Source organism: Terrapene carolina, unplaced genomic scaffold (genome assembly GCF_002925995.2).
Source record: "Terrapene carolina triunguis isolate 2854851 unplaced genomic scaffold, T_m_triunguis-2.0 Scaffold33723, whole genome shotgun sequence".
Taxonomy (NCBI): domain Eukaryota; kingdom Metazoa; phylum Chordata; order Testudines; family Emydidae; genus Terrapene; species Terrapene triunguis.
In genome coordinates this window covers 3,412,687-3,432,850 of record NW_020698074.1, presented here as the reverse complement: position 1 = coordinate 3,432,850, position 20,164 = coordinate 3,412,687, and the positions used below count along the sequence as shown (strand labels likewise).

At 44.1% G+C, this 20,164-nt stretch overlaps 1 protein-coding gene across 1 annotated transcript in view; it reads right to left on the bottom strand.

Moving 5' to 3' along the window:
* Positions 1-1,976: 1,976 nt before the first annotated feature.
* LOC113409527 (protein ITPRID1-like) overlaps positions 1,977-20,164 on the bottom strand; it is a 63,727-nt gene continuing 45,539 nt past the window's right edge. Inside the window, exons 10-15 of the mRNA XM_026663549.2 lie at positions 19,632-19,714; positions 16,737-18,242; positions 10,894-11,021; positions 9,466-9,577; positions 3,839-4,174; positions 1,977-2,050 (exon numbers count right to left, since the gene is read on the bottom strand). Of these exons, the coding sequence (XP_026519334.1) occupies positions 2,021-2,050; positions 3,839-4,174; positions 9,466-9,577; positions 10,894-11,021; positions 16,737-18,242; positions 19,632-19,714 (2,195 nt within the window). The 3' untranslated portion in view covers positions 1,977-2,020. The remainder of the gene's footprint in view (positions 2,051-3,838; positions 4,175-9,465; positions 9,578-10,893; positions 11,022-16,736; positions 18,243-19,631; positions 19,715-20,164) is intronic.

Genomic DNA, 20,164 nt, shown 5'->3' with positions numbered 1-20,164 from the left:
CCAATTCCTGCCTGCCCCTTCCACCCCCCCTCCACCTCAGGCTGGGGTCACTGCTTGCCCAAGCTCTGCCTACGGCCCGCCTCCACATGAGACTTGGGATGCTGCTCTCCTGAAACCTGCCTGTCTGCCTCTCCCATGCACAGCTGGGGGGGTGTCACAGCTCGCAGGAGCTATACCTGTCCCCCTCCCTCACGTGAGGCTGAGGGTTGCAGCTCACCTGAGCACTGCCTGGGTTCGCTTATCCTCACAGCCCTGACTTACCCCCCCCCCCCCCCCCGCCAGGCCTGCCCCCCCCCCCGCTGCATGATGCTGGCATCACCACCACCCCTCCACATTCCTCTGCGCCGTATCCTGCCTTTTTGACAAAAATGGGCATTTGGCGTATTTGCTTTTGCCAGCTGATGAAGTCGGCCCGAGCAAATGGGACAAATGCTCCCTTTGCCAAAAAAGTCGGGACGACCGAGACAGGGCTTAAAAAAGGGACGGTCCCGTCCTGTCCGAAACGGGACATATCCTCACCCTCTGAGGGTGGAACATGTCAGTGCAAAGTAGAAAATGATGAGTGAGGGGAGCACACACACACATTTTAAAGGGTGTTGCTGTGACTGGTTACTCCTGCCTAATAACTGGCAGGTGAAATTCACCCCTGTGCAGAGGGCTACAACTCCCAAGCACCTTTTTTAAATCCCTATTATGCCTTCAAATAGGGTGTAAGTGGTGCACAGGTCTCATGCTGGCCATCTGCAGAGGGATGAATTTTATTCTACAACAGGAGTGCTTTAATAAACACCCCATTAACTTGTTGAGGCTTTTGCTTAAGCCAATAACAGCCTTGCCCTGCTTGTTACCCTGTTCACTGTAAGTGGAGAGAAATGGATCTTTACTACCATTCAGCACTTAATCTTACTGGTGAGCAAGTGATGCCTTCACTTGCACTTCCATTGGGTAAAGACTTGAAAGATGAAGGCCTAAATGACACAAAAACGCCTTCCCAGCATTAAACAAATGGTTAGATGTCTGGCAATCCTTGTAGATGTAAAGCACTAAGCTAAAAAGCAGTCATACACAATACTATGTCTCTAATATTGAACACTTTATGTATTGCCATCCCATACACAGCTGGTAGAACCAGAGGTGCCTCCGAAGTTATACATGCTTTCCAAGCTAATAGATTTTGTGTCTAGATCAAAGCCCTGTGTACTCCACAGCAAACTGGACCAGAATGCTGAGGCAGTGGCCCTGGATCCTGCAGCCTTCTTGGGTTCTGCAGGTTTTTTTGCAGTGGTTTCAGTTATATTATTTTAAAATTAGGAATTAAATATGAAAATGACTAATACAATCAGTACGATACTCACTGTGTTATATATTTTGGTACTCAATTCAATCTACATTGTATGCTGTCCACACATTGTCATTGTGCTGCAGATTTCTATAGCGCTGATAGATACATCCATCATAGAAGTTGTCAGGGGGAAGATGGAGGTTTTAGTGGTTGATAGGGAAAGTGTGCGAGGCAGTTTGGGGTTGAGGATTAATGTTAGCTAGATGCTTCACTCAAATGACCAGCAGTTATAGAGTTAATACCTTTCCAAGTTATTTTCTCAGGCTGGGTGAATGTACAGGAAGACAGTGCAACATCAGTTTACTTGGTTCATGTTTCCAAGATTTTCTTCACAACTATGAGGGCTCAACTGTTTTTTTGAAATGACAGCTTACAATCTGGCGTCTAATACTGTGCCAAAGGATAGAATTTACTACAGGCCTTTTGCCTATGACCACAGAACAGCACAATACATGGCACCCTCATCGAGATAACCCCTTAAAATGGTTTCCTTTCAGGACAGTCCATGCACTGCAAAAATATATAGAATGCCCTGTTGCAAATGACAGCTGTTTCATTCTGTTTTTGTAAAGCCTTAGATGCTTTAAAGTGCTTGTTGTAGGAAGAAGTCACAACTATTTTTTTTTAAAAAGTCCACAGTTGTCAGTCTTCCTTCAATCTCTTCATTCTGCTATGTCATTACTGAAAATTTTGGAACGATTTCTTCAGCTGGCAAAAGAAAAATAAGTCTTAGTCTTTAAGTAACTAAAAACTAGTAATCAACTAACAACTAGTTTCTAAATAACTAAACAGTCTTAGTCTTTAAATATCTGGTATAAAGGAACACAATACTTTAAATGAAATCGTTAATTGCTTGTTTGGTTCTGTAAGTCGGGGGCTTCATTCTCGGAAATGATTCCGTGATTCTGCTTTACCACTATAAATCAGGGATAACTCCTGTGTGTAAAACTGGTATGAGAGTAGGGTTGCCTACTTTCTAATCGCATAAAACCGAACACCCTTGTCCCGACCTGGCTCCACATGGCTCTCGGAAGCGGCGACATGTCCCTCTGAACGCCCCTTCTCTGAGTCCCCACCACCTGCTCACTCCATCCCTCCTCCCTCTGTCACTCGCTCTCCCCCACACTCACTCACTCGCTCATTTTTACCAGGCTGGGGTATGGGGTTGGGGTACAGGAGGGGGTGAAAGCTCTGGCTGGGGGGTGCAGGCACTGGGATGGGGCCTGAAATGAGGGGTTCAGGGTACAGGAGAGGGCTCTGGGCTGGGACAGGGCATTGGAGTGTGTGTGAGGGGTGAGGTCTCCAGCTGGGGTGTGGGGTGAGGATGAGGGGCTTGGGGTGCAGGAGGGGTTCATGCTGCCACCATGCACTGGCGCCGCCCCCGCAGCTCCCATTGGCTGCAGTTCCCAGCCAATGGGAGCTGAGGAGCTGGCACATAGGGTAGGGGCAGTGCATGAAGCCTTCCTGGCTGCCCCTGCGCTTTGGAGCCAGAGGGACATGTCGCCGCTTCCGGGAGCCATGCGGAGCCAGGTCGGGAGCCTGCCAACTGGACTTTTAATGGCCCGGTCAGTGTCCGAAAACCGGACACCTGGCAACCCTAAAAGTGAGAAGAATGAAATCCACTGATTTTACTGAGGCTTACATGAAGGTAATGCAGAATTTGGCTCTAGCTATTTGCTTAAGAGAAGGTCCAGCCCTAAAGATTTGGGTCCATATTCTTAAGTGGAAAAGTGAAAGACCATGACCATTACCCATCTGACTTTTTAGCTAGACCACTTTCTAGTTAGTCTCTTTTACTAAGTTTTTGTATCTTGAACAATAAAGAAAAAAAAATCTGTTTCTTATTGATGGTGAAACTGTAAAAGCAGATCAGTCAAAAAGGTGAGCATTTTCACTTTTACACAAAACCGGTGAAACCCTAAATTCACTAATTTATTTGGGCATAAGCTTTTGTGGGTAAAAAACCACTTCTTCAGATGCATCATGATGCTTATGCCCAAAGAAATCAGTTAGTCTTTAAGGTGCCACCGGACTCCTCGTTGTTTTTGTGGATACAGACTAACACGGCTACCCCTCTGATACCTAAATTCATTCCCTTGGCTGTCCATGTAAACTAGTTGAAGTTGTTTTGCAGGCTAATGCTACTTGTTAATTTCACACAGTTTGGTATAGATCTCAACCAATCACACTCGGAGTTCTAGACTGACAAGGCATTGCTGATACCACCAGCCACATAATAATACTGCCCTCATTACCATGAGTAACCGCTGCAGTTAACTTTGAGAATGCTACCCCACCCTTTGTCTGCCCTATCTATTTAGATTGTAAGGTATTTAGAGCAGAAACTATAGCTTGGTAGGGGTATGTATAACACCTAGCACAAAGGGGCCCTTGGTTGGGCCTCTAGCCACTACTGTAATAAAAACAATAGTAATCTTGTGTCAGCATGTTCTGACATTGGAATACGCAAGCAACCAGAATAAAATGAATTCTTACACTCTGTAGAAAAGCCTTAAAGTCAATTTTTGGCTGGGGAGGACCTTTTATTTCCTTTTTACTGGTGTGGAGTTCCTGTGGGTCTAGCTCCGCTGTTACCATAGCAGGAAACTGTATCTCTGGCGTTCCTGGCATTGAGGCTGATGGAGCTGATGGGAATGTTTCACTTCTGCTCAGGCGCCTTGGAACTACCGTTTCTGAGCACCCAGCTCTAGGATGCGTAGTGTCAGCGGCATCTGGAGCAACTTGTTTATTCTGGGCATTTCTTTCTTCCCTCCAATCAGGGAGTCCAAGCTCTGAAAACAGATGGGATTGTTCTCCTAGTAATTGGTCCAGCTGCGGCAGAGAAAATAGGGAAGACATGCATATTGTAGTAATAAAAAATTATAAAAGGTATCAGACAGTGATACACAGGAGAGGTTATGAAGCATGCCCACTTCTTATTGTTGGTCAAAAAAACAAAGTATAATTTGGCAGCTGATATGCTGCCGTGAAAAGAATTCAGTAATAAATTTCAATCCCATTTTCACGTTTCAGTAACATAAATTTCAATCCCATTTTACTGTGATTGACTGACACAGTTGCCTTAGGCCTGGTCTACACTAGGGGGGGATCGACCTAAGATACGCAACTTCAGCTACGAGAATAGCGTAGCTGAAGTCGACGTATCTTAGTTTGACTTACCTCCCGTCCTCACGGCGCGGGATTGACTGCCGCTGCTCCCCCGTCGACTCCACTTCCGCCTCTGACCGCGGTGGAGTTCCGGAGTCGACGGCAGAGCGATCCCCAATAGATCGATCACTACCCGCCGATCTGGCAGGTAGTGAAGACGTACCCTAAGTACAACCCCCCAAGCAGACCTCTGTGGATGTGTGCGGCAGCCCTGGATTGAAAAGGGTGTATCGTAACAATTTGTGGCCCAGATTCACCAGTGCGCCATGCACTGTGTGTCATGCAGGCACTGCAAAATGAATGGCTTCAATCTGGAAATGGCTAATGGAGAATTCCTGTGGTGGAGGAGAAAGCTGGTGGAGATGTTGGGGCAGGCACAGAGTGCTGCTTTGTCAATTCAATTGTTCTTCCTCAGCTACTGTAAGTGACACTAAAACCAGGCAGAGCAGCCCTGGGGAGATACAACTCTGGTGGCCATCTCCCTACTCTGCACCAAATGAAGATGGGGCTTCCTTCTTCCCTGTCCCCAATTTGAGTTGTGTTTTAGGGCTTATCCACACAGGGGAAAATGACAAGCACAACTATAACACAATAAGTAAGCCGCTACAGCTATGCTGGAGTAACTCCTCATGGGAACACTATTCCAGCACAAAAGTGACTTTATCAGAGTAAATATTCCAAAATAAAGTCACTTTTATCATGACTGAGCTCTAGCAATGCCAGTCAATTTCCCTGCATAGATAAGTACTTAGGGAGGCAACATAGGCTAGGAAGGAAGGATAGTTCAGTGGTTAGGGCATTAACTAGTGACTTGGGAAAACAAAGTTCAGTCCCCAGGTCTGTCAGAGACTTCTTGTGTTACCTTGGGCAAATCACTTAAGATGAGATTCACAAAGGTATTTAAGTGCCTAACTCCCATTGAAATCAATGGGCATTAGATGCCGAATACCTTTGTGAATTCTACCCCTAATCTCTCTGTGCCTCAGTTTCCCATAGGGTCAATAGATTGGTGTAGGAAGGGAACTGGTAGTGGGGAATTCCCAGATGAAGCTCAGCATCATCCATGCCTGAAAAGCTATTGGACTATGTGGCCTGAGCCAAGTGTTAGACAGGGAACGCTGGTGCGGAAACTGCCAGGATCTTGGAAAAGGTCTGAACTTATTCAAGGCGTGGTGCCAAAGAAGGAGGTGCTGGGGATTGTGAGGGTGTGTGGGGCTTGAAAAGAAATGGGAAGTAAACCCAGAGCTCCAATGGTCTCTACCCAGGCCAGGCATTGAATGAAAGAATGGCATTGGCTATCTTGGGGCCTTTGTCCATTATACCCCAAGGGAATAAATATGTGCTTCTAGTGGCTGATTGTTTTTCAAAGTGTGCAGAAGCATATCCCCTTCCTGATCAGAAAGCTCCGACAGTAGCATTTGTTAAGAGGTTTGTGTGCTACCATAGACACATGCCTCAGCCCCTGCATGCTGATCAGGGAAGAAATGTTGAATTCCCTTTGTTCGAAGAGGTGTGTGACCTTTGGGAGATCCACAAAACCTGCACTACACCTTATCACCCCTAATCCGATAGGTTAGTTCCATGATTCAACCACGTGTGTGTTGGTATGCTGCCCTCTCTGATTCAAAACAATCAAAGAGAGTGATATGAGCTTGTCCCCTACATTAGGATGGCCTAGTGGAGCACTGTCCAGTCATCTACAGGATATACACCCTATATGGTGTTATTTGGTGGAAGATCTGCCTGCCTGTTGAATGCATATCTGAGGTAGATGTTTTGGAAGAGTTAGAACATTAGCATACTGGGTCAAACCAATGGTCCACCTAGCCCTATATCCTGTCTCCAACAGAGGCCACTACCAGAGGTTCAGGGGAAGTGTACACAACAGGACAATTTTGGAGAAATCCAGCAGGCTTCCCCTCCGGGTTTTTGACAGTCAGAGGTTTGGAGTCACCTCAAGTATGGGGTTGCAGCCCCAACCATCTTTGGCTAATAGCCATTGATGGACTTATCCTCCATTACCTATCTAGTTCTTTTTTAAACCCAGTTATACTTTTGGCCATCACAACATCCTATGGCAATGAGTTCCACAGGCTAATTGTGCATTTCCTCTTGTTTGTATTATATCTGCTGCCTATTAATTTTATCAGGTGACCCCTGGTTTTTGGATTGTGGGAAAGGGTGAATAACACTTCTCTATTCACTTTTTCCACACCATTCATGACTGTATCGACTTTTTTAATCATATCCCCCCCCATGCCCTTAGTCATCTCTTTTCTAAGCTGAACAGCCCTGATCTTTTTAGTCTCTCCTTGTATGGAAGCTGTTCCATATCCTTGAACATCTTTGTTTCCCTTCTCTAAATCTTTTCCAGTTCCACTATATCCTTTTTTGAGATGGGGAGACCAGAGCTGAGCACAGTATTCAGGGTGTGGGAGCACCATGGATTTATATAGGGGGATTATGATACTCTCTGTCTTATTTTCTCTCTCTTTCCTAATAGTTCCTAACATGGTTAGCCTTTTTGACTGCTGTTGCACATTGAGCTGAAGTTTTAGGAGAAAACAAGTTTAGCAATCCATCCAGCTATGTCACACAGGTAGCAGGATACTTGAGTTCTGTGAGTCAAGCTGCTAAGAGGAATCAGGCTACGGCCACACAAAGACGGAAAGAATACTATGATGTCTGGGTCACCAGAGAGGTGTATGAGCTAAGCGAGTCGGTGTGGGTATGAGACCAGGAAGGGGCAGGGTTCAAAATTATGCAGAAAGCTTAATGGTCCCTTTTACAGGCATCAGGAAATTGTTTGGGGTGCTACGTGGATAAACTTTTGTTGCAGATTACAACCAGTTGAAGCCCTCTGTGAATTGAGGGCAGGGACATTGAGCCCACACAGGAGCCCTTGGTGACCACCCAACCTCAGGCAAAATACTCTCAGGAGTGCTGTATTGCAGCTCCCCTGCAGTTCCTACATACAAGGAATGTTCCTGTGTCAGAAAGCCTAGAGTGGGTACCCTGGCCTGATGAAGATGGGGATCGTGAGCAAACACTTGAGGTGGTGTCAGGGTAGGGCTCAGCAGGGGGCCATTCCGAAGACTCACCCCTGCCACCAGTCTCAGCAGGGCCGGCTCCAGGCACCAGCCTGGCAAGCAGGTGCTTGGGGCGGCCGCTGCGGAGAGGGGCGGCACGTCCAGGTATTCGGCGGCAATTCAGCGGACGGTCCCTCAGGGGACCTCCCGCCGAATTGCCGCTGCAGATCGCGGCTTTTTTTTTTTTTTGGCTGCTTGGGGCGCCAAAAACCCCGGGGCCGGCCCGGAGTCTCAGAAGCCCGTGGCGGTCTGCAGCAGGTGCACAGACTGGCTTAAGGACTATTTGAAGTAGCTTCAGTAGGATGCGGAGGCACATCATCTTAGAAGGTGGGCGTGGAGGGTAATGTAATAAGCCAGCAGATGGCACCTAAATGTGAACAGCTACGTTATGGGAGTCAACGGCCTAGAGGTGCAAGAAACTGGAGGATTCCATGACTGTGGGGAGGAGCTGGAGGGACTTGCCATCCTGACAGTAGCATGTGTTTTGGGGGTGGGGGAGAGAGTTCTGTGGGAGGAAGAAGGACTGTGTTGCCCTGGGCGCGGTGTGAATGAGCCCAAGAACAGGACTGTCAGAGACAGCTAGACTGGGACTGGCGATGAGCACTGGGGACTTAGGGTCGCACGTATCCTGAGGGCAAGGGAAGGCTGAGTAGCCATGGAGCAGCAAATCCCACCAGGACAGAGGCCCAGACTGAGCAGCCACTTCTCCCGGCCTAATTAAATGGTCTCAGAACTCTGTGTGCACTTGGGTGTTTTTGTGGCAGGGGTTTCCAGATCCAGGTCTGTGCCTGACCTGAAGAGAAACAGGTGCAAACATGCTACCTTCAGACATCTACCAGATCCTGTGTCCAGCACAGAGAAGGGGGTGGGTGGGTTGGTACAATGCTTTATAGCAGCAACTGTTGCTTAATGGGGCTGACAATTATACTTAATGGGGATACCCTTCAAATAATTTAGGAGCACTTAAATCTTTTTGGGGTTTTAATCTCATGCTGGCTCTAGTTACTGCTCAAACAACAGCTTTCAGTCGCTCCATAGCTACGATACGTTTTCTGTGTACATCAACTGTTTCACTACTGACTGCTCCTGGCCGTTGTTTTACTTCTTTCATATTAACTGCAGACGATGGGTGTCCATGCCAGGTGAATCCTTACTGCACCTACCAGCCATGTTAATTTTTACAGGCTCTTATCAGCCTTCAGTAATTGAAAATTTCTGCACTGTGAAGTTAGTATCAAAATGGTTGTTTTGTGCGTACGCTTACATGACTGTAAGTCATGCAGCAATTCTATAACTACAGTGGTTGATTTGGAGGAAAGTTGATGACATTTTGGGTTATAAAATCACAAATGGCAAGAAACAAGTGATCAGTTGGAGATCTGACAAAATATAAAGTTCTCTCTTTCCAAAGAGAAAACTTTTGCTTTGCATCTGACAGCAGTTTATTACTAAAATACCTACTGGATTTAACATTTTTTAGATTTTGAAAGAGCAACAGTGTGGCCAACACCACTAGTGATGTTGAGTGTATCCAGGGTCTGGTTTTCAGAAGGTTGGACCTCAGAATTTTCTGAAAATCAAAGCCCTTTAAGGAGTCAAACTGGGCACCTAAAAACTGAAGCGCCTGGAAAAAAAAGGGATTTTCACTAGTCCCTTTTTGAAAATCTTGGCCCAAGGTTGTACCAGATGATACAATTTAACCTTGTTGGTTTGGTCACATGTTCAACTGACAGCAAATGCATGTGGAATCCACAAACGGCAACCACTAACTGTGACATTGCACCAGTAAAGGCAATAGGATAAAGAGTCTTTAAACTAGATTCCTTTTTCCTATGTTTCACAAGAATAGCTGCTTATACAACGTACCATCAGAATTCCCTCCCTAGCCTGGCGAGATCGATCATTCAGCTGGAATTCCAGTTCAGAAACCTCACGACGAACAGCTTGACGTAAGACCTGCAGTTGTCTTTTTTCCTCCCTGTAGTAGACAACAGAAGAAAAACAATCAGGTGAATAGTGATGCTCTGCAAAGCATCCATTTCTCATTCATGCCATTAATGCAGTGTTGTTTCAGACATAGCACCACAAAACATTCTACAGTCTAAATAATAACCTAACAGTACTAGCATCAGATAGTTCCTTTACTGCATTGCACTATGCAGGCCACAGAACTCTGAATAAACTGAATTCATGTGTGTGTCACACACCCAACTGTAAAGTCCTCCCTTTTTCTTTTAACCTTTCCCTATATTAATTCATAGGGAATAACCATTCAGTCGTACAAAAATAGTCCTGGGCCCTAGTTCTCACTGCAGACAACCCAACTAAACAGATTTGGAGCCAGCCATTTTGAGTTATGACATTACAAACAAACAAAAACAAAACAACCGAACAAAAAAAGACATACCTTCCCCCCCTCCACACTTCAAAGTGCTCTTCATTCAAAAATGTCTTGTTTGATTAACTGCTACCTTTCCTCAAACTACCCTCCTCTGCCAAGGGACTGCACATGAAAAATTTCATCCAGAAACAAGTTTTATTAGAAGGAAAGACTTATTTTTTAAAATTAGGTGTATAATGGAGACTGTTTTACAATCTTGATGATGGTGTTACTGCTATGATTCTAATACAGTGCTTCCTTTGGTTATGGCCCAATCTGTATAATGTCCTCATCATCAAACCCCACCTTCCCCCCACAAACCCCCACCTATGTTCATCTGGAAAGCTGAGGTCAAAATAAATGAGATCTATTGCAAATTATGCCTGTATTTCCATAGTATTTTAAGTCATTTAAAACTAAAATAGACCATATTTTTAATTCTAATGTTTCTGAACATTGAAATTAATGGAGACAAGTCATACTTTTCTATGCTGACACAATTACATAAAAAGTCCTTTTCACTTGCAGGGTGGGCACACGACATGCACAATACCCATGATGGCACCTTCATGATTGGGGATGTCATACTCATGAGGAATCCCAGCCATTGAGTCTGAGAAGTATCAAAGAGTGTACGTTCGTTGGCACATATTATAAATCCCTTATGTACACCTAATCTTAATGCAGCATAAACTGTTTATAACATACACTGCCATGATCAAGTTTAGAAAATATTGGTTGGATAAATGGATAGTAATAAAGTGATGAACAACTGAATGCTGACTTCTGTGTTATAAAAATGTTAAGTCTGAGTGTTGGCACATACAGCAAGATGCTCTGCACACGCAGTCAGGGTCCAAAATGTTGCTTTTTTAATGACCATAATATGTGTATTTCTGAAGTGATATAATTACCTTCCTTCATCTGACATAGCACTGGAAAAAAGATCATGTTGCTCTACCAGGTGCTGCTCGATCTCATCTAGCTTCTCCCGGAAACTCTGGCAAGAACTCTTCATAGCTTCTATTTCATGGATTGTGCACTACGAAGAAGAACAAGAAGAGTGACTATTTCATTACTTTCCTTTTAATATTTGTCATACTGACAGCTCAGGAGGCAGCAGTCCTATTCTCATCAACAGAACAGGTACATCCTAAGCAGGCTTGTCAGACATTAGTAGGTACAAGCTTCCAGATGACTTCTGAAGAATATAAATGTCGTATTTAGTTATCAGCTCTTCTTTCTTAAGTCACATAGGCCTCCCCTGAAGTCAATGGAAATTTTGCCCTTGTCTTCAAGGGAGACAGGATTTTGCCCATAGTTTTGACACAATGGGTCAAATTCTGAGCTTAGTTACACTTAAGTAAATCATTAGCATTGAATAGAGTTGCCCTGGATTTACATCAGCATCACTGAATGACGAAGTTTGCTCCATGTGTCTGATTTGAAAGACAGGTTGAGCACTGTACCTCTAGAACCATCATCACATTTTCTTGACCCACCATTTGTAGACGTTAACATTTAGCTGACTTTTACATTACTAGTGGAGGCAAAAGGATTAGTAAACTTGAAAAAGAGGATCAGATATTGATAAGAATAAAAATAGCAACTGCAATTGCACTAGCTAGGATAAAATTTCAAAGGCTATACAATTCTTTTGGGATTCGAGCTGGCACTATGACATATATAGCTCAGTTCTCTCTGTGCCAAAAAGTCTGCAAACATCACAATTCCCACAGATCTGTTCATTTGCTGAAAACTATTCAAATAATGTGTTATACACATATATTTCAGCCTATAGATTGCTCATCAACTGTCCTTGGCAAATATTGCTTTGAGTATCCATTATTAACTATTTGAAATTTGAGCTGTTTTCACAGGACACAAGATTTCTGTCCCCAGACTGGATGAGTGTAAGTCTTGGAATCAGGTTTCCAGGACAAATTCAAAGTTTGCTTTTTGCAGAGAGTTTGCAATATTTGTTCACAAGTCAATGTTTTGGGGAACATTCCTGACAGTAACATTGCTTGATAGAATATACAAACACGGCCAAAGCACATTTATTTATAAAGGATATAAACTCTCCTACTTCATGGCAAAAAAGTCAATCACTAACTGACAGGAGTTAGAAAGAAATTTCTTTGGGCAGGTTATTCCCTAATCGTCCACTCCAGGTTCTCTCTTGTACAAGGTATTGATTTGAATGAACTGTCTTTCTCTAATATGGCAATTCATATGTTTGTATTCTTGAACATTCAAATAAATATTTGGAAATAATGTCTGCAGTGTTTCATGTCTACTGTGGTCATTGATTGGTATTGAGAAGTAATTTCCCCGTAGCATAGTATTTCTCTGGGGACTTTACATTTTCCCATTAAGACTCTAGCATGGGCCTCAGTTAGAAACGGAATTCTAGACGAATTGTTTAGATCAGTTATACATTTGAATAAATAATCAATGGATCACTGGCCTGTTCTGCTTTGGAGGTTCCTGCACATCAAGGTGTTATAGAAAGGTCTAGCCACAAGGGTAAAGCTTGTCTGTGCATGAGACAGAGCTTTCTCAAGGGCTGGTTCAAGGTTGTGGAACCAACTCCCATGGGATCTCCGAACTACCTCAAACCTCACAATTTTCCATGCCAAGATCAAGGTGTATTTTTCCTACCTGGATTTTGCTAATATAAAGACATAGCATGTCATATGTTAAAAATGTAATTTCCCCCTCTAGGGAGAGGATGAGAGAAAGAAATAAAGAAAGAACCAGACATGAAAAATGTTGGTCATGTCCCCTAATTCACTGCTGGAGATCACTCAAGTACCTTAGTGATGGATATGGTATAAGAACATGAATAGACTAGAATGATATGATCACTTTGGAAAACCTAACTAAATCAATTTTTTTAAAGTTGTGTTAATCAGCAACTGAGCCTCCAAAAGGTATGGAAATAAAGTGTTTCTGTTGGGAAATAATTTCCTTGTACAAGAAAATGTCATACCCAGACGAATAAAATATAAACATGCAAATTCAATATAATCTGATGGCTATTTGCTCTTTCAGTGTTTTAACACTGACTTCTGTCAAGAACAATGTTGCAGTTAATATAGATTTTGATTACTTTCAGGATTTTCTCTTGTTCTAGCAAATGTTTGATGCTTAAATCCCTTGACAGGCTGGACTAAAGATTATGGACCAAATCCTGTCATGTGGAATAAAGCCTACATACACAGGATTTTCTCCATATGAAGAAGTGAGGAGCAGAATCTTCAACCTTGTGCAGTGGAGCAATACCCACAATTCTAAGACACAGGATGTAGCAGCAGATGCAACCTGCTGCTGCTCTCCCTTTAACTCCCCAAGATTTTAGGCCAGTAAAGCCTCAGACCCACTGACTACACACCAGCATACCAAATGCTTTCCAATTTAGATGGTCATGGAGTTCCACTGCACATAAACCTAGGAATGTTTTCTGACCCCCCTACATGGGCTTTCCTACATGTCCCTTACACCGAACACACATAATCACAGCTTTCCCAGTTGTTTGGGTCCTTCTGTGATGCAGGGGCTGGATTTCACATGATTAACCCCAGACAAGTGCCAGATTTAACACATCTTTGCTTAAACAATAGAGCTTGAACAATAGTGTAGTGTGCAGTCAATGCCTGCAGTATCCTCAGTCTCAGATTACTGAAAAAGCATCACTGTTAATCCTTCACCACCATCAGCCGAGTGATAAAATAAGTTGGACAATGTAAATTCAGCTGTAATGTACTAAAACACTGACATCTTGTGGCAATTGAGAGACATCTCACAAAATTCATAGCACTTCAGCAAATAGTTTAAAGAAAAGCCCCCATAGCATTGATATAGTCAATAACATGAATTCATCAGTTTCACTACATAGGGGTTAATCTTACCGTTTTCTGCACTTTGACCCACTTGTGTTTACAACAGTCCCAAGTTTCACTTTGAGTTTCAGGTTCAAAGAAAGAAAGGAAGAAACTCATTTGAAACCATCAAGTTTCCATAGTTTCAACACAAAACCAGGAGAAACACTCACATTCCTCATGGTGCAGAAATATCCATTGGCCCAGCTTTTCTCAGAAGCATTGTGAGCTTTCCGACAATCCTAGCAGGGCCGGTTTATGGGGGCTTGGGGCAAAATCTGAAATGGAGGCCCCCCAACCCTTCTAAAAAGCCTGACAATCACCCCTTGGCACATGAGCCCCTACACCCAGCCCTCTCCCAGGAGCCTCAGCCCTCCAGGGAGCTCTCCTGCCATCCCCCTCCAGGAGCCCCTGCCTTCCCAGCCCACTCCTTATCTTACCCCTCCCTGCTGGTGAGACTTGCCTGTTGGGTCCATCCTGCTTCCCAGCAAGTCCTCACTGCTGAGAGAGCCACCATGGTTTTGGTAGCCAGCAGATGAACACCTGGCATGTGGCACACTGCATGCAGGGTCCGGTTCACCTATAGTGGCACTGCAAGCCTGTGTACCAGATCTCAGCAACACTCACTCAATTTTGTCCCAGCTGTCCCCCACCCTCTGTCATGACCAAGGGGCGGCTGGGCCAAACCTGAGCGGTGCTGCAACCCTGAGTGCCAGGTTGCAATGTTTACCTACAGTTTACCCCAGCTGCTCTGCATCATATTGTTCCATGGATTTGGGGTGCCTCTCAAACAAGTGAGGCCCTCCATCCCCCGGGTGACCCTGAATCCTCAGTTTTGAGTTCGTAACAAAGTCAAAACCTGGTGACTTTTTGTAGTTTCAGTTCTTGTTGCAAACATTTCACATGGTTCCGACAGCAAACACAGCTTTAGGTTGGGTAGGCTAAGGGTATGTCTGACTTGGGCTCGTGGGGCTCAGGCTACCCGGCTGTTTAATTATAGTATAGACATTTAAGTAAGGCCTCTCAGAGTTGGTAAGACAATTCCCACCTGTTCATGCTCTCTGTATGTGTGTATATATATATCTCCTCAATATATGTTCCATTCTATATGCATCCGAAGAAGTGGGCTGTAGCCCACGAAAGCTTATGCTCAAAGAAATGTGTTAGTCTCTAAGGTGCCACAAGTACTCCTGTTCTTTTTGCGGATACAGACTAACACGGCTGCTACTCTGAAACCTACATAAATTTGACTTGTTTTTCTACAAACCTTTCCCTCCCTTTAGCCATTTCTAATATTTTTTTTTTGCCATGAATAAGGGCCCTGATAAAATAAAGATACAGGGCCAAAGTGAGGTGAGTCTGAACTAGTGTAACTTATGGCATCTGCTGGCCCCTTCAGTGTGGAAATCACAACTACTTAGGCTCTTTTTTGGGACTCAAACTCACTTGGCCAAATGCAGAGTGGTGCATAAGAGGGTACAATTTACATATTGATAGGTAGGTGTGAGTTTAAGCAAGGCTGAGTGGGTTTGAGAGTGTGTAAGGCCGTTTTTGTACTGGTATAACTTTCTGAAATAGGGGGGTGTTTTTTTTTTTTTTTTTTTTAACTGAAACAGTTATGCTGGTACAGCTCCTAGTGTGGATGCAGTTATATTGATATAAAACTGCCTTGTACCAGTGCAGTTTATTCCCTTGCCTGGCTGGGAATAAAGCTGTATCAGTATAAGCACTGTATAACTGCAGCCATATTGGGGAGGGGGAGGTTGTACTGCTTTATATATACTGGTGTAGTTTAAAGCAATACAACTTTTTATGTAGAGAAGCCCTAAGGGAACCCAGATTGGTAGAATTTATACACTGAAGAGAATGGAAGAAGCAGCAAGTAACAGCAGCTCATTCTCACCTCTGAATTTGACCTGTATAAACCTGAGGCCTTGGCTACACTTGCAAGTTACAGCGCTGTAAAGCCTCCCCCAGCGCTGTAACTCACTCCCCGTCCACACTGGCAGGGCACTTACAGCGCTGTATCTCCCTGGGTACACCGCTGCAGGTACTCCACCTCCCCGAGAGGAATAACAGCGGAGTGGCTACGACTCACGGATGTGAGTGTAAACGGCTTGCAGGGCTGCACTAATCACCTTATCAAGTGGCCAATCCTCTCCATTGTTGTGACCGGCTGCAGGAATGCGGAAGTGCCGGTTTCAAAGCTCCTATCACAGAGAAAAGTAAATAGATTGCAGCTGGCTTTGAGTGAGTGAATGAATGAGCAGGGGGCCGGGAGTTCGGAACTTGCAAAATAGAGAGATGACATGCTCCAAAAAGCACTCTCTCTCCCCCCACACTCCCTGTCACAATCAACCCCCCCCCCTTTTGAAAAGCACGTTGCAGCCACATGAATGCTGGGATAGCTGCCCATAATGCACCGCTCCCAACACAGCTGCAAATGTTACAAGTGTGGCCACACCACTGCGCTGGCAGCTGTCAGTGTGGACAGACTGCAGCGCTTTTCCCTACTCAGCTGCACGAAGACAGGTTTACCTCACAGCGCTGTACAGCTGCAAGTGTAGCCAAGGCCTTAGTCCTCCAGCTCATCTTGGTCAGTTGTTAACCTAGCAGGTACCATTTAAACACTCTCAGCATTAAGAGACATAGTCTAACACAACCTAATTTGAGTCAAAGTATATTTCTGACATTCCTCCAATTTGTCCAGGACGGACTGTCCCTTCTTCCTATCTGTTTCCTAAACTACATTCCTGACACTTTCTCTGCAACACTGAACAGCGCTTGAGTGGACCTTGAAAAAACTAACACCCCAGGAGTTTACTCTCAATGCGCCAGATTCTATGTATTATTTCAGCAAGAAACATACTTACTGGAGAAATACTCCTCACTGCTGTATCCTGCAGGAGCTCTAACGTTTTCAAAAGCTGTAACTCTACGGTGCTGTGATTTGAACAACAGGCCCCAAGATGTTCGGAGGAAGCAGTGAAGGGAAAGGCCCACTGAAAGCAGCAATGATGGCAGCAGACACAATGACAGCTGTGACCGCACTGGGCAGACTGGGCACCCAATGTTTCATGGTAGGATGATCTGTATTTCCCATGAAGCCCAGTTTCTAGGGAGACTGATTTTGTGAGATGACCACGTCTACAGAATGGAGGGAGAAGATTTGGGTCAGGCCACCAATTTCTTGTTTTTATTCCAATTGTGTCAGTTTGAATCGAAGCTTCTCTCATCTCCTTTAGACTTTCCTTCAAAATACCCAGTTCTGAAGTAATTACTGGCTCACCCTCAGAGCACTGGGACCCTATGGATTTAATTTCTAAAGACTGGCGTTTGCCAAGGCCTTCACTCAGGGAAACTTTTTGCACAGTGGACACCAGCCTTGAAGACATCTGAACAGTAACAGACTTGGAGGGATTAGTGTGTATTTCAGCGTTTTGGACAGAATCATTCTTCTCCATTTTGTTGGCTTCTGATATTTTACCCAAACAGCAAGTCTCTGTGCTTTCCTGGGAACTAAATTCAGATCTGCAGTAAGCAGAAAAATTAGCCACTTGTAAAGAACTGCTTGAAATAACCTTGCTTTCATTTTGTACTTGTGAGACCTGCCATTGGGTCTCTGGTGTCCCTGTTTCACAAGAGCGGCTTATACTGTGTATATCAATGTCCGGTTTGCAAAACTGCTGACCACTTGTGGCGTTGGTGACTGGAACCAGGGTATCAACTTTACTGAAAATCTCCTTATCACATTGCTTTCCTTTTACATGTCCTGTAATACCTTCCTGGATATTTTCCTTAAGTACTTTCCCAGCATCCTCCTCAGTCAAAGGTCCCTCTCTTGCCTCTTGTTTGGCACAGCCTCCACTGCCAGTGAAGTCAATGGGAGTTGTGCCATTCTCTTCAGCGTGAGATGGAGCTGGAGTTTTGGGTACTGAACCAAAGTATAAATGACAGTCAGGTTCTGGGGTGACAATATCTCTCACATCCTGATTACCAGCCTGAAAACATGGAGTTTGCTGTTGTATGCAGCTCTCCTCTTTCTCCAATTGCCCTCTTCCAATTTTAATCTCCTGCTTATTCGCATTGTAAACCATTTCTTTGACAAAACCCTCTGACTGATCACTGAAGACTTGATGTAGACCATCTTCCACAGTTAGTGAGAGGGCGGTCTCTTCCCTCTGGTCCTTGTGTTCTCTATCTGGACTAGACACCCTTGGAATGTTCTTGCAATCTGCAGTGGAGGTGTTAGCAACAGGGCCCTTTGGCTTTTGATGAAAATCCTGGTGTGACACAGCGAGAGCTGTTCTATGTGGCAGAGTTACTTTTCGGTCATGGGTATCACAGCTGAGGTTCAGGTGTCCTGGAAAAGGTGGATTCTGCAAGGAAAATGAGAGGACACTAAGAATATAATATTGCAAAGCCATGGACTAGTTTGATGAGATGGATAATGGGACTTTATCTTGAAGAATTTTTAAATACAAAAGGAACTCTTTTGTTTGGTACGTGGTTAAGGGCAGATTGTGGTCAGTTGGTCCCTGGGTGGTCAGGAGAGCAGAATGAGGTTTCTCCTCCTAAATGTTGTACCAATTTCACACAAAAGCCTTGTTTTCACTGGGGGGAAAAAAGGTGTGTTCATAATTCAAGTTAACATTCTTGTGAAAACAAGGTGGTCTGTAGTTTTCATATGAGTTAGCAGGCTGAGCAAAAGACTAGACACTTCATTGTGAAGACAAGACCAACAGGGCCAATCAAATTTTCAACCCTTGCCCCTCACACCTACTGAGGTCTGCAGTATATGGGCCTGATTCACAGCTCATTGAAGTAAATAAAAATACTTTTGTTGACTTCACTGAGCTTTGGTGCAGGGAGTAATGTCACTTTCCACCCGCTATTTTGAATTCTCATTAAAAGTTCTAGTTACATCTTACTGCAAGTCTTTGAATATAGGGGATTTGGAAACCTCAAATTGTGCTACTGCCTAGATAACGTTATGCTGAGAGATGCTAATGGCTGCCATTAAGGAGCTTTTTGATCCAAAAACAAACTTGTTAAAGACAGGTGTGCCAAGCACTCATTTTCAGGCTCAGTGACTCCTTTATCTGCAAGCAATGGAGGCTACTGTTCAGTGCACTAGGCCACATGGCAGGTCAGAACTAAGTTGTATGGACAGTGGGTCTTCCTTGGATACAAACAGAGGAGCTAGAATATTGATTGCAGCTGAGTGTAGGCTGGAGGCAGAAAGCAAGAGAAGCTGTTGCAAATGTGGCCCTAAGGGGATGCAGAGAGACAGAGCTTCATGGGCTATGAGCTTGATGGAGATTCACATTGAGCTATTTCTGAGCGAGGAGATGGCCTGCTGTTTCTACTGTATTCAGGGAAGACTTTCTATAGATCTTTTGTAAATAAACTAGATTACACCATACCTGACTCACATCATCTCTTCCTAACAGATACAACCCAGCAAAGGCCTAAATGTTGGCTGACCACTTGAGCCAAAGGGGCAACAATACAATACAGTAAGCTAGGATATAAGTAGCCAAAGTGGAATAGTTCTACAAGGTATAATTTTGGACCTTGCATAGTATTCCACTGGGGTAGAAAGTTTTTTTTGCCTATGAAAATCTCCCTGTTTTCCCCACAGGGAATCTCAGGGAAATTCCATCCCCCTGTATTGCTTTTGTTTTTCATGAACCTGATAACTTTTGGATATTAGTTTTGCTCAAACTTTTCATTAATCTCATTGAAGAATATCAGCAGCTCTTTACTTGTAAAGGTAAGGGCTCCGGTGGTTCCTCCAGAAATCCACTGCTGTCAGACTGGCAGCTGTTTGTTCTTGTCACCAGCACTTCTGCAGGGAGAAAAGGAGGGGAGAGAAGAAAGAGATTCAAACAGCAAGCCAGGATAAAAATCAGTAAATGCTTCCCACTAGATTCTACAGTGGGTGGACTTTAAATGTTCGTCCCTGTGCTAAGTATATTCCTGATCCTAGGAGTATTGCTCCGAATCCAATTATATATCTACAACTAGAATGAACTACAAAGTGAGCACAGCGTAGCTGTAAATACCAGGGCAGGCATCAATTTAACTACAGGTATAATCACCACCTGTAAGTTCCATTTTACATATGTGTAAAACAAATGTCATCATCTGAACACTCGACATAAACCAATGTAAATAGTCAATAAACCACTTGTCCTATTGCTTCGTTATTTCACTTGCTAAAATTGTTGACTTTTGACTGTCTCAAATGTGAAATTGCAGAACTACTAACTGTAGTCTGTAACCTATCATTTAAATC